General features: G+C 29.0%; 6 protein-coding genes across 6 annotated transcripts; 1 reads left to right on the forward strand and 5 right to left on the reverse strand.

The window, feature by feature from the left end:
* Positions 1-786: 786 nt before the first annotated feature.
* On the reverse strand, positions 787-1,455 carry cubi_02131 (uncharacterized protein; the record flags this gene model as incomplete). The annotated part of the gene is made up of 1 exon (XM_029019143.1): positions 787-1,455. One exon carries the CDS (start codon positions 1,453-1,455, stop codon positions 787-789), a length of 669 nt encoding a protein of 222 aa, XP_028873017.1.
* A 1,260-nt stretch (positions 1,456-2,715) lies between these two features.
* cubi_02132 (uncharacterized protein) lies at positions 2,716-3,432 on the reverse strand (the record flags this gene model as incomplete). The annotated part of the gene is made up of 1 exon (XM_029019144.1): positions 2,716-3,432. One exon carries the CDS (start codon positions 3,430-3,432, stop codon positions 2,716-2,718), a length of 717 nt encoding a protein of 238 aa, XP_028873018.1.
* A 1,615-nt stretch (positions 3,433-5,047) lies between these two features.
* Positions 5,048-6,259, reverse strand: cubi_02133 (inosine-5 -monophosphate dehydrogenase; the record flags this gene model as incomplete). Its single annotated transcript, XM_029019145.1, has 1 exon — positions 5,048-6,259. One exon carries the CDS (start codon positions 6,257-6,259, stop codon positions 5,048-5,050), a length of 1,212 nt encoding a protein of 403 aa, XP_028873019.1.
* An 806-nt stretch (positions 6,260-7,065) lies between these two features.
* cubi_02134 (uncharacterized protein) lies at positions 7,066-7,884 on the reverse strand (the record flags this gene model as incomplete). Its single annotated transcript, XM_029019146.1, has 1 exon — positions 7,066-7,884. The coding sequence occupies one exon, from the start codon at positions 7,882-7,884 to the stop codon at positions 7,066-7,068; it is 819 nt and encodes a 272-aa protein (XP_028873020.1).
* A 717-nt stretch (positions 7,885-8,601) lies between these two features.
* On the reverse strand, positions 8,602-9,105 carry cubi_02135 (serine repeat antigen; the record flags this gene model as incomplete). Its single annotated transcript, XM_029019147.1, has 1 exon — positions 8,602-9,105. The coding sequence occupies one exon, from the start codon at positions 9,103-9,105 to the stop codon at positions 8,602-8,604; it is 504 nt and encodes a 167-aa protein (XP_028873021.1).
* A 3,510-nt stretch (positions 9,106-12,615) lies between these two features.
* On the forward strand, positions 12,616-16,933 carry cubi_02136 (protease-related protein; the record flags this gene model as incomplete). Its single annotated transcript, XM_029019148.1, has 2 exons — positions 12,616-16,796; positions 16,843-16,933. 2 exons carry the CDS (start codon positions 12,616-12,618, stop codon positions 16,931-16,933), a joined length of 4,272 nt encoding a protein of 1,423 aa, XP_028873022.1.
* Positions 16,934-17,036: the final 103 nt, after the last annotated feature.

A 17,036-nucleotide genomic window follows, 5' to 3' on the forward strand; every position in this document is an offset into this window, starting at 1 on the left:
AAATTAGTGAAACAAAAACAAAAACCTAAAACCTAAAAACCTAAACCCTAAAACCTAAACCTAAACCTAAAACCCTAAAACCTAAAAACCTAACCTAAAACCCTAAACCTAACCTAAACCTAATGTCATTATCCTATTCATGTTAAGCATTTGCGTTATTTTTGAAAATTAGTAATAAGAGATTTCATTTAAAAAAATAAAATTAATCTAATCAAGTAATGCTAGCTAAACCATAAGTAAAACAATTTCAATATTCAATTATTCATTTAGTGACACAAGAACAAAATCTTTTATTTCTTTACGAACATTTTGAAGGAAATCCCCAGTTTTCAATAGTTCTGCCCCAAATATTACTCATACTTCTGGTAAATCTCATTAATACAAGATTATACTCGAAATTAGCAATGAAAATTAACGTTTTCAAATCTCCTTTAGATAATGAATTACGATAATGTAAGAGTAATCTGAAACAAATTTCTGCAGAATCATTTAAATTCTCGAATTTCACTAATTAAATTAAACACCCAAATAAATATTTAACTAAACGAATTGTAATCAGAAATTGTAACGGACCATTAAAAATACCAAGACAGCTCTTCTTCAAGTACTTCTAACATATCGGACTTCTTAATGAATGAAAACATGAATTTAATAAAGTCTCTTAGAGGCCCAAAAGATAACTTGCTATGTAAAAAATGACTATTTAAATCCCATTGAGAAGTAACACGCGTATGCACACAAACACAAAATATCTTAACCGGATCTTATTAATTATCACTTTATGGCTTAATCGCAATAAGGACAACGGCTTCTTCTTCCAGATCCAGGTCTTAAATAGTGATTTTTTCCTGGGCATCTAGGGCATGGTGCAGTAAGGTGCCCAGCAGGTCTTTCAGTTGTATAACTAGGATTAGAACTACAAATGACGTGTTTTGGAGTAGCTTGAGCTGGTCCCGATCTTCTGGAACCTTCAGAAGAACCTGGGTGAGAAGTAGGTCTATGAGATGGATTAGAACCAGGTCTATGAGATGGATTAGAACCAGGTCCATAAGATGGATTAGAACCAGGTCCATGAGATGAGCCAGAAGTACGAGGACCGCCATGCGATGAGCTTCGGCTGTTTGAAAGAGCTGAACTTATTGCTGCAGCCAATTGTAGCGAAGATCCCACCCTTCCTCCTGGAAAAGATGAACTTAATGTTGAAGAAAGTGAAGAGAACGAACTAGATAAAGGCGAAGAACCACAACCACCTCCGGAAGAACCTCCATTACTATTCCCTTCATGCCTAGAAGGTGAAGAATCACGAGAACCAGCACGCAGCTTAATCAAGGAATAATATGGAAGAGCTGCTTCGTTGAATACATTTGAAACCCGATTAAGAAAAAAATCAGATAAAGGTGAACAAACGCTGCAGAGAGCAGTTAATAAGAGAAATGTCTTCAAAAAATTATGCATGATAATTGAAAATTTGTTTGAACGGAAAAAAATGACTACGAAAAGAATGCCAGGCAGTATTAATACTTAACAAAACAGTGCCGGCGCTAAATACGTATTTATTTTGTAAATGACAAAATATATAAATGTTTGTATTTGGTTAGTTAAAGATTTAAATTTATATATTGGCTAATAAATTTTGTAAATAAATAGAAGTTAGGTCTCTAGACACTTTTTTATTATTTGAGAAAGGAATTACTTTTATATTTCTATTGCAGTGGTTGGATTATTTTGTTATTTAATTCTTGTGAATATATTTGTCTTGTTCAAACGTAATGAAACTGGCCTGATTATGTAAAACTGTCTTTCTTTGCATCTTGTGAAATAATTGCAATATTTATTTATGGTGTTTACTTCATGTTCATAATATCTAACTATTTTATCTTTTTAACCAAACTTGATTATTATATCTCGCAAAATGAGCTTATTCTGAACTTTATTTATTATGTTTGTAAAATCTTTAATATTAAGATATGAGAATTATGTTGTCATTAAAAACGTCCTCAGAATTATTTATTTAATTTTACTAAGTAAATTCTTTTTAATATAGCTTTCTGGCAAACTTAGTGAGTAAATTAGTACTTTTTTTAATATTGGTGAAAACAATTATAATCTTGTTAATATATCTCAGTTGAAACAAATTAGATGATAATCATTTATATGTACATTAAAATCAACATTTTAACCGGTGTTATTTAAAACAGTAACGTTGAATATGACTTAAAATGTTCAAATAGTCGATTAATCATTGTAAATTCTCTTTTTCGGCATTCTCAATATAGCTTGTTTGCATAAATCATTTTGTGAAAAAAGAGTTATTTACTTCTAAATATTTTAGTGAAAAATATATAGTAGCCTCCGGAATTAGGAGAATATCAATTTAAAATAAATGATCCTGAAACAATGTACAATTAGATCAAAATAATTTAATATACTAATTCGAATAAAGAATATCAACCAATTTTATGTAAAACTAAGATGAATAAGAAACAAAAATACGGTAACGAAAGAACATATACTAAGACTTATGTAAGAAATCCCTAAGATACATTGCGTACTTGTCATTATTTCCGTAGGATTCAACTTTTTTGTAATAATAATAATCAAAATAATAACCAATCATGTATTTTCGACTCGTAAAAACAATATACTGAGTTAATACATTCTTACGATTCGAGAATTACTAGTATTCATTAGCAAGAAAAAAATTCTTTATCTAGTTTACTTCTGGCACTTCCTATGGCATTTATAAGAAAATTTCGGACAAGTTTCCCTATTACACTTTGCACAGATTGAGCAATGTCCTACAATACCTAAAGAGCTTGAGTAATTTGGCCGATTCTCACTACTCTGTGGACCAAATTTACCATCACTAGTGGAACTAACTGAGTAATCTGTTCGACCCTTTAGGTTAGGTTGACTTTTACTAGTAGAGCTACATGAAAAATTCACAAAACTCTTTGGGCCTAAATTTCTAGGGCCAGTGGAATTACCTGAGCGATCTACGTAGCCATTGAAGTTCAAATTTTTCCGAGCAACAAAACTACCTGGGGAATTCGCACAATTCCTTTGTGGTCGGTTTCTAGGTTGAATTATTGGCCTTTGAAATGGGCCTTTTGGAGCACTTACGTTGTACTTTTGTTTGTTACCAGGGCAAACTCCATCATGAGGATGGTTATTTGCATTTCCTTGCCTTGAAGCTAAAATCCCACGATATCTTGGGCCTAAGCTTCCAGATTTAAGGCCCAGTATTAATCCTCTATTTAAAAATCGTTGCTCACTAGTTAATTTAATCAATGAAATAACTTTATTATAATAGAATAATTGTTCATTGTAAGAAAGAAAATTAGAATACAAACTAGTCTCTTGATTATTAATTGGAAGAAAAGTGATAAGTAATAAGTAATAAAACAATAAAGTAAAAAATCTACTATCCATTTTATAATAATGCAATATCCTATCTGAAAAAAAAAAAAAAAATCTATAAAATACATAACAGTTACCGCTGTACACAAATCCAATTGGCACTTTCTAATAACAATCGGTAAATAAAACATTATAATAAATCATTTTGAGAATAGATTTAAATATTTTTATTGATTTAATAATCACTAGGAACTGTTTACATTCAGCATAGATTTTTTCTGGTTCTTATTTCATATAGTTCAAAATTTAAAAAAAATATAGATCAGAAGCTCTAGAATTTAAAGTTTTTTTGATTTAATTTGAATAAATTATTAAAATAATATTAAAATATCGAATTTACATTTTCTTAAGAAATAATTGGAATATTTATTTAAATTTGTGTGTTTCAAATAACAATCTTGTCCATGATTAACAGGTTACTTAATTCTAACAGTTCTTTATCTTTAAAAAAATTTTTATATACAAAAAAATTTGATTTTTTTTATCAATTATTATATCTTTAAAATAATAAAGCAAAAAAAGGGGGGGGGGGGGGGGGNNAGGGGGACATTTTTATGGCAAAAAAAACAGTAAATTATTTGTATAAAAGATTTAAAGCAATTATATTTGACTTAGTAACAGTTAATTATTATTTTCTTTTGATGTTTTTCCAAGCAATTTTTATAATTTTTTAGAAATTTATAATAAAAATGTTTTCAGAAAAGGATACAGAGAATAGTACTTTCTTATTTAATAACATTCATTTTTGGAAAAATTTAATTTATTGAATTTATGAAATTAGTTGTAGTTTTAAGATTTTTTAGATTTTTTTTTAGAGGAATATCTCTTAAAATGGATCAAATCAAAATTTTTACAATTTAATTAAATTTTTATTTATTTAAATTCTATGGAATCATAAATTACTCGATATCTACAACTATTTAAAAAAAATTTAAAAAAATTCTAAAACTTGAAATATTTAATATAAGTTTTATCCAATTGAAATTACATAATTCATCTTGCAATAAATAGTTGAGCAAAACTAAACAAAAATTGTTTATCTTTTGAACCAAAATAATTAAACTTTTCTATTACCTTTATTAACTACAATTAGTTTTTAACATTGGAAATAATGATTAATTTTTTTTTCTCTGACAAACTAAAAAATTTTTCATAAAAAAGAATTTTTTTTAATTATTATAATTCAGAAATAAAAAAAAACAAAATGGGAATAATTAATAAATGCAAAAAAAATTTAATAAAAAGAACACCATCTGATATTTTAAATATATAATGAACAATAGCCAAAGCAAAAAAAAATGATATTTTTAATTTTAATTTTTATTTTTGTAAACTATTTCGGTCATTTGTCTTGCCATATTTTGAAAATTATTTTTAGTAAATTTCTTGTAATAATTTGAAAAACATTGGTATTTCAAATGACCTCTAAATTTGTTCATTAATAGTTCCCATATGCAAATATATCAAAGAGTATATATACCAGACTTTGAGCTAGTAAAAATAGCTGTAATAACTTTGTACCTTATGATTTTGAGATAAAAATTTAAGTCTAATTTTCATGTAAATTAAAATTGAAAAATGAAAAAGTTATTGATTTTGATAACAACAGGTTAACTACAAATCAGAATTATTTACTATAATTCATCACTTCCTTTACTATTTCAACGTCATGTACATAACTTTCTCTTAATCCAGATGCTGTTATTTCAACATAACTCGATTTCTTCCATAATTCTTCAATTGAAATGGATCCTAAATAACCCATACAGGATCTTAGTCCTCCAACAAGCTGATATACTACGCCCTCTACTTGGCCTTTGTATTTGACCATGCCTTCAACACCTTCTGGAACCATTTTGTTTTCAGGTCTTTTTTCTTGAAAATATCTATCTCCACTACCACTTTTCATTGCTCCAATACTTCCCATACCTCTATAATACTTATAAACAGTATCACCCAAAAGTTTCTTTTCACCTGGGCTTTCGTCAGTGCCAGCTAGAATTGAGCCAATCATTACACTTGAGGCTCCGACTGCTAGTGCTTTCCCAATATCACCACTATATTTTATCCCTCCATCAGCTATTATTGGAACACCAAATTGACTTCCAACTGACGAACATTTTTCTATTGCTGTAATCTGAGGTAAACCAACTCCTGCAACAATTCTTGTGGTGCAAATACTTCCTGGGCCAATTCCAACTTTGACTCCATCTGCACCGTTTTCGATTAACTCTTTTGTTGCTTCTTCCGTTACAACATTACCAACAATTACATCAATATTCATTTTTGATTTAATTTCTCTCAAAGTTTTTATTATATTGAGTGAATGGCCATGTGCAGAGTCTAATAAAATCACATCTACTCCTGCTCTTACTAATAATTTTGCCCTCTCTATTTCATTCACACCAATTGCTGCCCCCACCTTTAATCTACCTTTGTCATCTAAATTGGCATTGATATAAGCATCTCTATTCACATTAGAATTAAGGTTTTCCTTCATTAAGTTTTCCTTGTTAGATTCTTGATTCTCTTTCATTTTTTCTATCTCACTCTTTTCCAAATTTGTCATCCAATTTTTGACTTTTAGTACTTCATTTACCTGGCTTTCTATATCCATATTTTTATGAATAAATCCTATTCCTCCAAGTCTGGCCATTTCTATAGCCATCAAATGTTCTGTTACGGTATCCATTGCTGAGCTTATCAAAGGGATTTTGAGAGAAACATTTTTTGTTAACTTAGTTTCTAAGCTAACTTCTCTAGGTAATACCTCTGAATAATTTGGAATCAAAAGAATATCTTCAAATGTTAAACCCTTTCCTATGTTTTTTGTTGACATCTTTGATTAATATATCTTTATTTGAAAGTCAATATTTATTTAAATTAATTGATCAAATAACAAACATTTGGCGCAACTTGAATGTCTATTGTGACATTTGTTAAATTTAACTTAAATACTGTTTCTCATTAAAAACTGCTAAAAATATATATTTTTAATTAAATAAAAATAAAATGATCTTTCTTTTCTTGATTTTGTTCTATCTTGAGTCAATTTTTTAATTTTAATTTCTATGCTAATGATTCTAGTATACTAATGAACTCAAACCGACTATTATAGTGTTTTAATGAATCTAATACCTTTAATACTTATTTATATCACAATTCCTATAAAAAACTTTCTAACTGTAAATAATTATTCAAAATATATTTGATGAAAAAATAATAAATTAATTACATGTTAATATAAAAATGATTTCAGTTTTAGACTGTTTTTATGATAAACTGTAATATATAGTAAAATAAAACGAAAATTACTCAAATATATTAACTTGACTGGAGCCTAAATATATTTGGAAATATCGAAATGAGTATAAATAAATAAATAAAAGAAAAATAAGTAGAATAAATCAAAATCAAATATTCAATAGTGCCAAATAACAGTTCGAACAAACTTATGATATTATTAATGGACATATACAATTCTATTATTACGCTTAATAATAATTGTGTTGATAAAATCTAATTTAAAAGAATTATATTAATCATCCCATATTTAAAAAAAATACGTATTTTTACAATGAATAATATAATGTAATAGCTTATTATTCAAAACAAAAATAAGACTTGACTTAAAATAGACACAAATTAAACTATGTCTTTTAATCTTTCAAATCTTGACATCCGTTTAAAGTATTCTTCCGAAATTAATACTAGTTCTTGTTCCAAAATCCAACTTTCCAATCTTAAACGATAACAATCAATTGTACCTTTTCCTTTATATTCCAACTTAGAAATACAATACAACTCATAAGAAATTACTTTGTTAATAAGCGTTTGCTCAAATTCTGAAATTAGTCTTCTTAAAAATGACTTTTCAACTAAAATGAATTCAGACTCTAATATTGGTTTAATTCTTCCTATAAATCCATCATGATCATAATATCTCGATTGAACTGAAACAATATTTGATTCAATAGTGAAACATCTATTCTTTTTTTGAATCTTTTTTTCATTTAGAATTTCTGCCTTATTATCTAATAAATCAATTAAGTATGGAATATCCCCACATTTCGTTCCATCATGGTATTCGTTCCTATTCTCACATCTCAATCTGTAGTAAGCAGACAAAAAATATGAATATTCCTTAATGAGGCCAATAATTATTGAATATTGAGGCAACTTTTGGTAACAATCTAAAGCAAAACTAGTGTTTGAGTACTTGAATAAATGACTATTCGTTGCCTCTTCTATAGGATTCAATTCCAATGGATGAATGTTTGGAAATAACCTTGGGATTCCTTCTGTAATGTTATACTTTGCATAATAATCATTTTCTTCACTTTTAATCGTCGAACTTTCCCTTAACGACAAAAAAGATAAGTTAACTTTATATTCAAAATTGTTGAATTCAAAGTTTAATAAAAAAGGTGTTGCAAAAGCTAAGAAAAATGCAAAAATTCCCATGTTACAATCAGAAATTAATAAGGAATTGTAGTTAAAAGTTATTTTTTTATTATTTTTAATTTATTTGAGAAAGTTTGTCTATGTACCGGCAATGTATTTATAATAAAATTCAATTTTGCCTCTAGGCTCCAAACAATTTGTTCTAATTTTTAATTTTCTCGCCTCTAGAATTTTGTTAATTTCCTTATTTATTGAATATTCATATGTTTTTATACTTCACTGTGAATATTATTTTACTAATGAAAATGATTTAAAAATTCAGCTGAGACTGCGACTGTTCAAATTTTTTTATTCTTATTTAATTAATATCTAATTTTTAATTCCAAACCGTAATAATTTAAAAACCTATAATTAATAAGATAGGGTGGAAATGTAAAACATTAAGAACATCTGACTTCAATAAATGCATGAATTAAGAACCTGGATGCAGGGAGAACTCAGGCAAAAATCTCATGCCACCAAACAATTAGTAACGAGACATTAAGAACAAATCGAAAGTAAAAATTCGCTTAAATAAAAAAGAAACAGCACTTACAATAATTTCTCACAATTCTAAAGTACAAATTTTTCAGCAATTCTACCGTTATTTTTAATTAATTCCTTATAATGAACTCGAAATTAATACTTAAATGCTATATTCAAATAAACGCAGAACATAGCAAAACTCGGAAAATATCACTCACTATAATTATTGCAATAATTAGTGTACTAGACCATTTAGAGCCATGTACTTTCTCCCTCTTCTTCACCTTCAAATCCGTCATTATTGCGTCCCGGCGGGCCTGATGGGCCTGATGGGCCTGATGGGCCTGATGGGCCTGATGAGCCTGATGAGCCTGATGAGCCTGATGAGCCTTCACCTTGACCATTGCCGTTCTGACTATTGGACCCTGTAATGATAGCTCCATCTCGCCCTCTTATTAAACCGGTACCAGACTCAAGGTGAACAAAGTTAAATGGGGGACTAATATTAGCCCCCCTCCCCCCCTCTTCTTCTTCTTCTTCTTCGTCATCATCACTGCTATTACTACTACTACTACCACAAGAACAGCAGCATAAACGCCTTCTGAGTCTACTGCAAAGTCCAGAACCAGACTGAATAAATGAAAACTCTTGATAATTTCCCAAGGCCAAACTAGAACCAGTGAAAGAATTCAAACTCAAAAGGGCCAAAATAACAAAGAAAAGTGAAATAAACGACAAATTAGATAAGAACCTCATATTTCAAAAAAAAAAAAGAAATAAATTGTACAAAATGATTCAACTGAAAAATATCTTTTTTTATTTGCGACAGGATATTAAATATTTTCTTTGCAATAATACAACATTGTTCTAATATCCCAATTTATTTTCTTATATTATTGATCTATTAGTATTTTGTTGTATTAACTATATAATAATGAATTTACGTCTAGTAACATTCCCGCTTTCACCATTCATAAAAAGCATTAAAAATGACGTTTTAGCGGTAATTTGGCATTTATATTTAAAAGAATAAATTTGTATTCAGCCATTGGAATACTTTTATATTTCAAATTTTTAAAAAACGGTTTATAGTTAAAGGAATATTTTATTAATCAGAGAAAATAAAGACTTTTGTATCATGAGAATATAAAAAGAAAATTCCCAAGTTTAAATTAGCTAACTACAATTTAGGAATATTAAGTAATAAAAATTATTTAAGATGTTTTATCAAATATAATAATTATAATATCGGTGAAATACATTACTTCTTCTATTTTATTCAAGTTTTTTAAAAAAAAGTAATGAAATTTGAGAAATAAAAAGTTTTTTTGTTGTATTAAAAATTTACTTTCTAATGAAATTTCATTGAATTTTCTTTATTTTACATTTATATTGTTTCATGAAAATGATGAATAACTACTTATGCAGGAATTGTTTATGATATTAAACTATTACTGAATTCGATTATCGAAGACATAAAGCATTATATAGCTAAACTTCAAAGAGGAAAATTACTCATGAACAATAATATGTTTCTGAGATTAATATATTACATATATAATTTGTGTGTAATAATTTGAAGTTGAATGTTATTGTTATTATTTTTAGTTTGTTACTACTAGTTGAAATACGTCGGAGAATTACAAACTGCATACAATAAAGATTAGAATATAATTTTTTTAGTACTGAAAACTATAAATTATTGCCGAAACAAGAAATTAAAATTTCTTTTTTCAATCATTTTATAAATAAGCATCTTTATATATTTATTAATCAGACAGGTGTATTTTGGAATTCTCTGATATCTAATAAAATTTTGCATCTACTCTTGAATGTTGTGTTAATTGTCTAGCTTTGAACTTTAACTTGTTTTGAAGATGAGTGTGGTGACGTTGGTTATGATTTTCCTTTTAGTCATTGTGGTTATGGTTTGGATCTACCTGCATTCAAATAAATAAAAATCTATTTTTTATTTTCTCTTTAATAGAAGTTTAATTTCTAAGTGGTCACTATATTTTCATATTAAGGTTCAAGTAAAGTTTCCAAAATTATTTGTCTTGAAGTAACTATCTATATATCCATCTTTTGCTTTAGAGTTCTAAGTAGCCTTAATGTACAAGGTTTCACTTTATTAATTTCCCCTTTTCTTTTACTTTAAACTGTAAATAATGTCTTAACAAAAACTTAAGGCTAATCTACATTAAGTTAATTGTTGTGGGCAATATGCTAGATTTTAATATTCATAATTATAAGTTAATTAATAAATAAAAGAAATTAATAAATATATTATGTATTATTTTATATTTTAGAAAAAAAAATGAACAAAGTAATTAGAAAGGTATCTATTCTCATTAAGTAAACTTCAAGTATAAATAAAATGATTCTTGAGATTTTAACTAAATTACATGAAAATTGTTTACTTCACCTGTATAGTTTATTTCCAATCATTGTTTTTTAATTTAAAAAAAATATTCTTTAAATCATTGCTAAAATTATTAACTCAGAGAAAGTTAAAATGATAAATAACATAAAAAACTATGTCTAATCATTGTTATTTAATTCATATTAATAATACACTTTAAATATTATTAATTGTATTGATAAATTAGCTAATTCAGAATACCTATTTATAGTATTAAATTAAAGTATTTGTATTAAAATTTGAAATGAGTGATATTTTATTATATTGTTTGAAATGAATAGAAATTCATTTTTATTTGTATGAAATGAGCATAATTATAATTCTAAAAACTTCCATAATTAATCAAAGAAATTTCACATTATTTTGCAAGTTTTAATGTTAAATGCATTTGAGGTTGGTGTAAATTTAATCTTTTGGTTTGTCTCATTCATTTATTATATATTTTTTAATTACTACAACAATGGTGATGATTATTATTTACTCTAAGAATTATTTTATTAAAGTTAAAAGTTTTTTGAGATAAAATTAGTATTAATATTCATTGAAAATTTTCATATAAATTAAAAATTGAAAAAAACTTATCAAATATTCTATAATTCACTAAAAACCATTTTTTTAAACCTAAGCTTTTAAATACTTTGTAACAAATAACAAAAAAATCTAATTTTTTAATAAAATCGTAAAATATCTTAGATTTCTTCCCTATTCTTTTTTCCAGATTTATTAATAATATATTTACCTTTAAAATAAATATATTATTTCATTTTAAAATGATATATCTATTAAAAAAGATATATCTAATAAATAATTTTTATTTGTATAATTTTTTCCAATGTTAGATAAATCCTTAATTATGTTTGCTAGAATAAAATAAAATGATTTACAGTCACAAATTAAAACTTAACTAAGAGTTTAAAAACATCAGAAATAATGCTTTATTTTACCAATCTTTAGTTAAAATAAGATCAATTTAAGGCATACAATTTTTTTTTTGTAAATTAAGAAAACAAAGAAACAATTGTGTAGTCCAGCTAGAAATTCACAGATTAATTTTAAAATTGGGTTATTTAATTGATTGTTTTGGTATTTCAAGCCTTTCAAGGTGCAAATAGTTTTTTTTAAATACATAGAAAAATAATCACTTTTATTAATTGAAAAAAGTTAAACTCATTAAATTAATCAGAAACTTTTTTAGAGTTACTTTACAAGACTTTAAAAAAACTCTGTTCGATTTTTTTCAAATAATAAATAACATATTTGATGCTTAGGTGACAAAAAAAAATCAAAATATCCAAATTATTTAATGAAGTAAAAATGAATAGTAGTTTGAGTCAGGAAGGCTGATATTTATTAGGATATTTTAAAAAGAAAATGATTTAATTCAACTTTTATTTGTGATTATTAATTAATGAATTGTTATATTATTATTATACTTGATTAATTTATGTGTGGATACCGCCATCTCAATATATGATCTAATAATATATAGTGAAAAAATAAAAAAAAAAAAAAAATATTGCTGATACCGAGTTATTTATAGTTTTTTATAAAGGTTAAATAAAACAAAAATACAATTTTTATTTAGCTAATAAACTTACTTAAACCAAATTTTAAGATAATGCTTGAAGGAAAAAACCAGTTTTAGAATTAAAATGATTATTAATTATATTGGCAAAAGGAAACCCTTTATTCAAATACTTATTTTTATATTGGTTTTTTTAGTTATTTATTATTACGAATGGAGTGCTATAGATAATTATTATATAAAACCTTACAATAATAGTTTATTAAAAATTAATCCAAAAAGACTAATGTATTCTTCCAAAGTTCAAAAATTGAAAAAAATGATTCCAACTAGGAAAGGACGTTCACCATGTTTATGGGAAGTTGTTGGCCCTGCTGCTCATGGGCTTACATGTGCTAGAACTGTACATATGAATACTCGAGTAGCAAGGGATTCTGTAATAAAAAAGGGGAGCCTAATTGCTAAACTAGAATACAATGGAAAGAACAATAAGTTAGTTAAAGAAAGCATTCACTCACCATGCACAGGAGTTGTTCAGACTGTGAATCTTAACTCTGTTGAAAAACTTAAACTGGTGGTTGTTTGCCAAGTCGCTGTTGAAGAAGTAGATGGAGTGTTTTCTTTTACACAAGGAATCTTTACATACAGTTTTGATACTAATTCGATGATGGGCAAAACAAAGGTCTTAGTTAAAGGTATTCATCAATCTTCAGTGATGTTACATACTCTTGTTAAAGTAAAAGTGCATGTTGGAGTTTTCATTTTTGATTCCGAATCACAAAAAACTAAGAGAGAAAAAACCTATACATCTTGTACCGGACTTTTAAAAGAACTTAAAACTAATATAGTGGCACCACCTGAAGACATAATAGTTACGCAAAATTGCAAACTTCCCTTTTGGTTCTTAGTTTACCAAAGAAGAAAACCACATGCTGCTCAGGACATTGTTCCTGGTTATACTCCTTTATACCCCTCTGGCATTATTTATTCTCAGTCACCAATTCAACTTAAAGGAATGAAAGAACCATCTTATGGAATTCCACCTTCTTTAGGTACAAGTTTTCCAGGATCTCTCGTTAATGGGCCTTTTCTTATTTCTCTTAAGCAAACAAAACACTTATTTATTGCAGAGACAAGGGTTAATGAACCTGGGGTTACTAAATTTTCAAAGAAATCTGGAACTGTTGTTAAAGCAGACTTTGGACATTTTGAATCTCAGGATTCTAACACAGGTTTGACTAAAAAATTTCTTATTCCACTTCCATGTATTGGTTTTTTAATGTCAGCTTTTGAAGGATCGGTTTCATCTGATTATGTAATTACACAGATTGTTTGTAATCTTAAAGACTTGGAAATTAAAATTACTGGTGAATTAACTACTGACTGGGTAACACCAAAAGAAGATGATTTGAATTGTATTCATTTAACATCAGGTGATGGTTTCAGCGAAATAAAAGTATCTTTAGGTGCGACAGGCACTCCAAATCTTGTTGAAAGGTTTTTAAAATCAAATTCAATGTCATTTGCTGGCGAACTAATTGGTGTTTTTAGCTGTAATGTTGGACAATCTGGAAAAAAAGAAGTGAAATTATTTTCCCCTTGTACTGGGCCGGCTAATTCAGCTCAGAACTCAAAAACTCAACTTAAACAAGTTTCTAGTGGAGAACCAATCTTTACTGTTGGATGTACTATGCCTTTAAATCCTCAAGAGAAGTCTGAGAAAAAGGTTCTTGACCAAACATTTCTTAAACCTTTACCAGAGGCCCTCAAAAACTGTATTTCGTATAATGTAAGGGGAAAGAAACTTTCTATCGTCTCAAATTCACCTTTAACATTTTTGGAGCTCACTTCTAAAGTTAGGTCTGAAATGAAAGTTGTAAGTGGGTTAATTATTGGGAAGTTTACTTGTATCGTTCAAGGTAAAATGCATACTGCAGATCTTAAATCCGATATTTCAGGCTCAATTATTTTGGATGTACAAGATAAAACACAGGTAGCTGAAGATGTTACAATGCTTGTAATTAAATCTAATCCAGAATTCCAAGTTGTTAAATCACCAGTTACTCTGTTTGGCCAACTAGGCCCGGTGTTAACTACCAAATCTTCTCCAGAGCTACCCATTTCTCTTCAGATGTGGGAACGTGCCTATCAGTCTTGGAAAAACAACGATTATAAGCCTTTAGTGCCTCATGCTACCAAATCCTTAATGGGAGATCCAAATTGGAGACTTGAAGATAATATCCTACAGTCACCTCATTTATTACAAAACCCTACCCCTCCGTCCCCAACTCACGTATTTATAGAGAAATCTTATTCAAGTACTTATGGAGGTATTTTTGTTCAAGAAGAGAAGGTAGGTAAAACTTTTGTTAGAAGGGTTGGAGTGACAAGAACTTCTGTTGTTTATTTATCTGAAACGGAAGAATGCACAAAAAACTTGGTAATTGGGACATTGTTCATATATTTTTATGGTTCTACTACGCAAGTCCCAGTTAGGTGTCCATGCACTGGGAAAATTAGTTCGTTACTTAAGCATAAAGTCAGTACTTCTGCTGGAGAACAAATTCAAGCTGGCGGAACTTTTATGGAAGTATATTGTAACAAGAGATCAGTTACGTGGCTAGAAAATCCGAACATTTTTGTTGAGAATGGTAAATCAAAGGGCTCTGATAAAAAAATTACGGAAGTTAGAGGAGTCGGTACTCCATTATATCCTTTAGAAGGTGGTGACGAAATTTCCATATTTACAAGGACTGTTGGTATTGCAAGGTTTACTTCAATTGATCAGAAATCAGTGAAAGAGGGAGATGTTGTTGGTATTTTTTTGTTTTCTCTAGGCGAGAGTTATAGTGGTGTAGCAGATATTATATCTCCGTGTTCTGGAAAAAAGACTTATCCTTCAACCTCAATAGAGACAATGAATATATCAGAAAGAGGTCTTGGAGGGATGAAAGTATTTTCTGTAATGTGTGATCAGATCTCAAGGACGGTTTCACCTAGTTACGACGAACAGAAGCTATATTATGACAGTGTTTATTCTGTTTTTGAATCAGAAAATAGCTTAAACTTCTACAATGCTTTTGCTCGTGTTAGTGCCATTGTTACTTATTCAACAATCATTCTCACATCCTTTTCACCATTGAGAATGTTTGCTGGAGATGAAGTTGCTTCGTTGAGTCTTAGGAACGGTGATGATTTCTCAGTTATGATAAAAACTCCTTGTACTGGTACTATTAAAGATGTTGAGGATTTAAAAACAAGGTCAGGACATTCTTTTAGTGCTGGCGATCCAATTTTTAAAATACAGTGTGATTCACTTCGCACTCCTATCACTGGTGATTTACCTGTTGCTCCTCCAATAAATAGCTCAGATAAATCTCTTGTTCAACAATTAGAAGGTAATGGATACATTTTTATTGTTGTTACCAGTCCCTGCAAGGTTACCTTCAAGAATGAGGGGTTAATTGGTACTGTTGGAGAAAAGGAAGTTGTTGGAAGAGTAACATGTACCAATCAACCAGGTGGTCAAGGTACTGATATTATTGTTAAAAATGCTGGGATGAATCTTTTCTTTTTATCAATGGCTGCTCACAACCAGAGTGTATTGCCTGGAACTACAATAATGATGATCAAAAAGGATACAGGAAGACAGGAAGTAGATAGGATTCCTCAAGGATCTCATACTGATGTATTGGTTGCAAGAATTGGAGATATAACAGGGTTTGGCTATGTTTGGTCAACTGTCACTGGGGTTGCAGTTTTCGATGAGCAAAAAATTGAATTAGTTGAAACTGGCCAAAAATTGGGAGTTTTTACTACTCAAAATGGTAAAACCAGTATGGATATTACTTCCCCTTGTCCTGGAGCAGTTCACGATCCATCTGTAAGATTGGTTAACAATACGGTTTCTTTACCTGGAGACGAAATATTAAGGGTTTTTTGTGGTTTACCTTCAGTCCCAACTTCAGCTTTGGAGTTAACTCCTCCAACAGCTCAGCAACTTTCTGAAAAAAATAGAGATCCTATTATCACAAAGAATATGCTTGGAATTTATACAGTCTCTTGGCCAACGTTTAGAGGGATAGTCCAGTATTCTCCCACCTGGGTTGTTTACACTCAAATCTTTCTTCAGGCAGGAGATGCCTATGGAACCTTTATTTACACTGACGAAGACAATAACTCTAAATCTAGCAGTTTAATTGCTTCCTGCAATGGAAAATTGGATATGAAAATTGTTTCAGAAGTAAATGGAAAGATGGTTAATCCCGGAGAGAAAGTCATTTCCAAACTACATTGCACGCGTATTCACTACGTTAATAGTAGTATTGATATATTTGATGATGTTATCCAAGGTTCTTCCTCATCTTCTGAAAGTTCCTCAAGTTCATCATCACCGTCATCACCATCATCACCATCATCACCATCTTCACCGCCTCCACCACCTTCACCACCTCCACCACCTCCACTTCCATCGGAACCTCAATCTAAATCTCCATCTCGGTCTTCAAAAAAATCTCCACAAAGAATGCTCTCACTTCTATCTAAGAAGAAATCCAAAGGTAGTAAATCCTCCAATGCTTCCACAGCTCGAAGTATGCCTGGGAGTAATTCGTTTTCTGAAGCAAAGCAATCACTAATAAGTAAATTTGGCGGTTCGGATCCTGGTGCAACTGCAGGAAATCAAATTAGTACTGGAAGTGCTCGAGCTCCTTCAGCATCTTCGCCTCGCCTCCACTTCCT

The sequence above is a fragment of the Cryptosporidium ubiquitum genome (assembly GCF_001865345.1).
Source record: "Cryptosporidium ubiquitum isolate 39726 chromosome Unknown contig_36, whole genome shotgun sequence".
In the NCBI taxonomy this organism is placed as follows: domain Eukaryota; phylum Apicomplexa; class Conoidasida; order Eucoccidiorida; family Cryptosporidiidae; genus Cryptosporidium; species Cryptosporidium ubiquitum.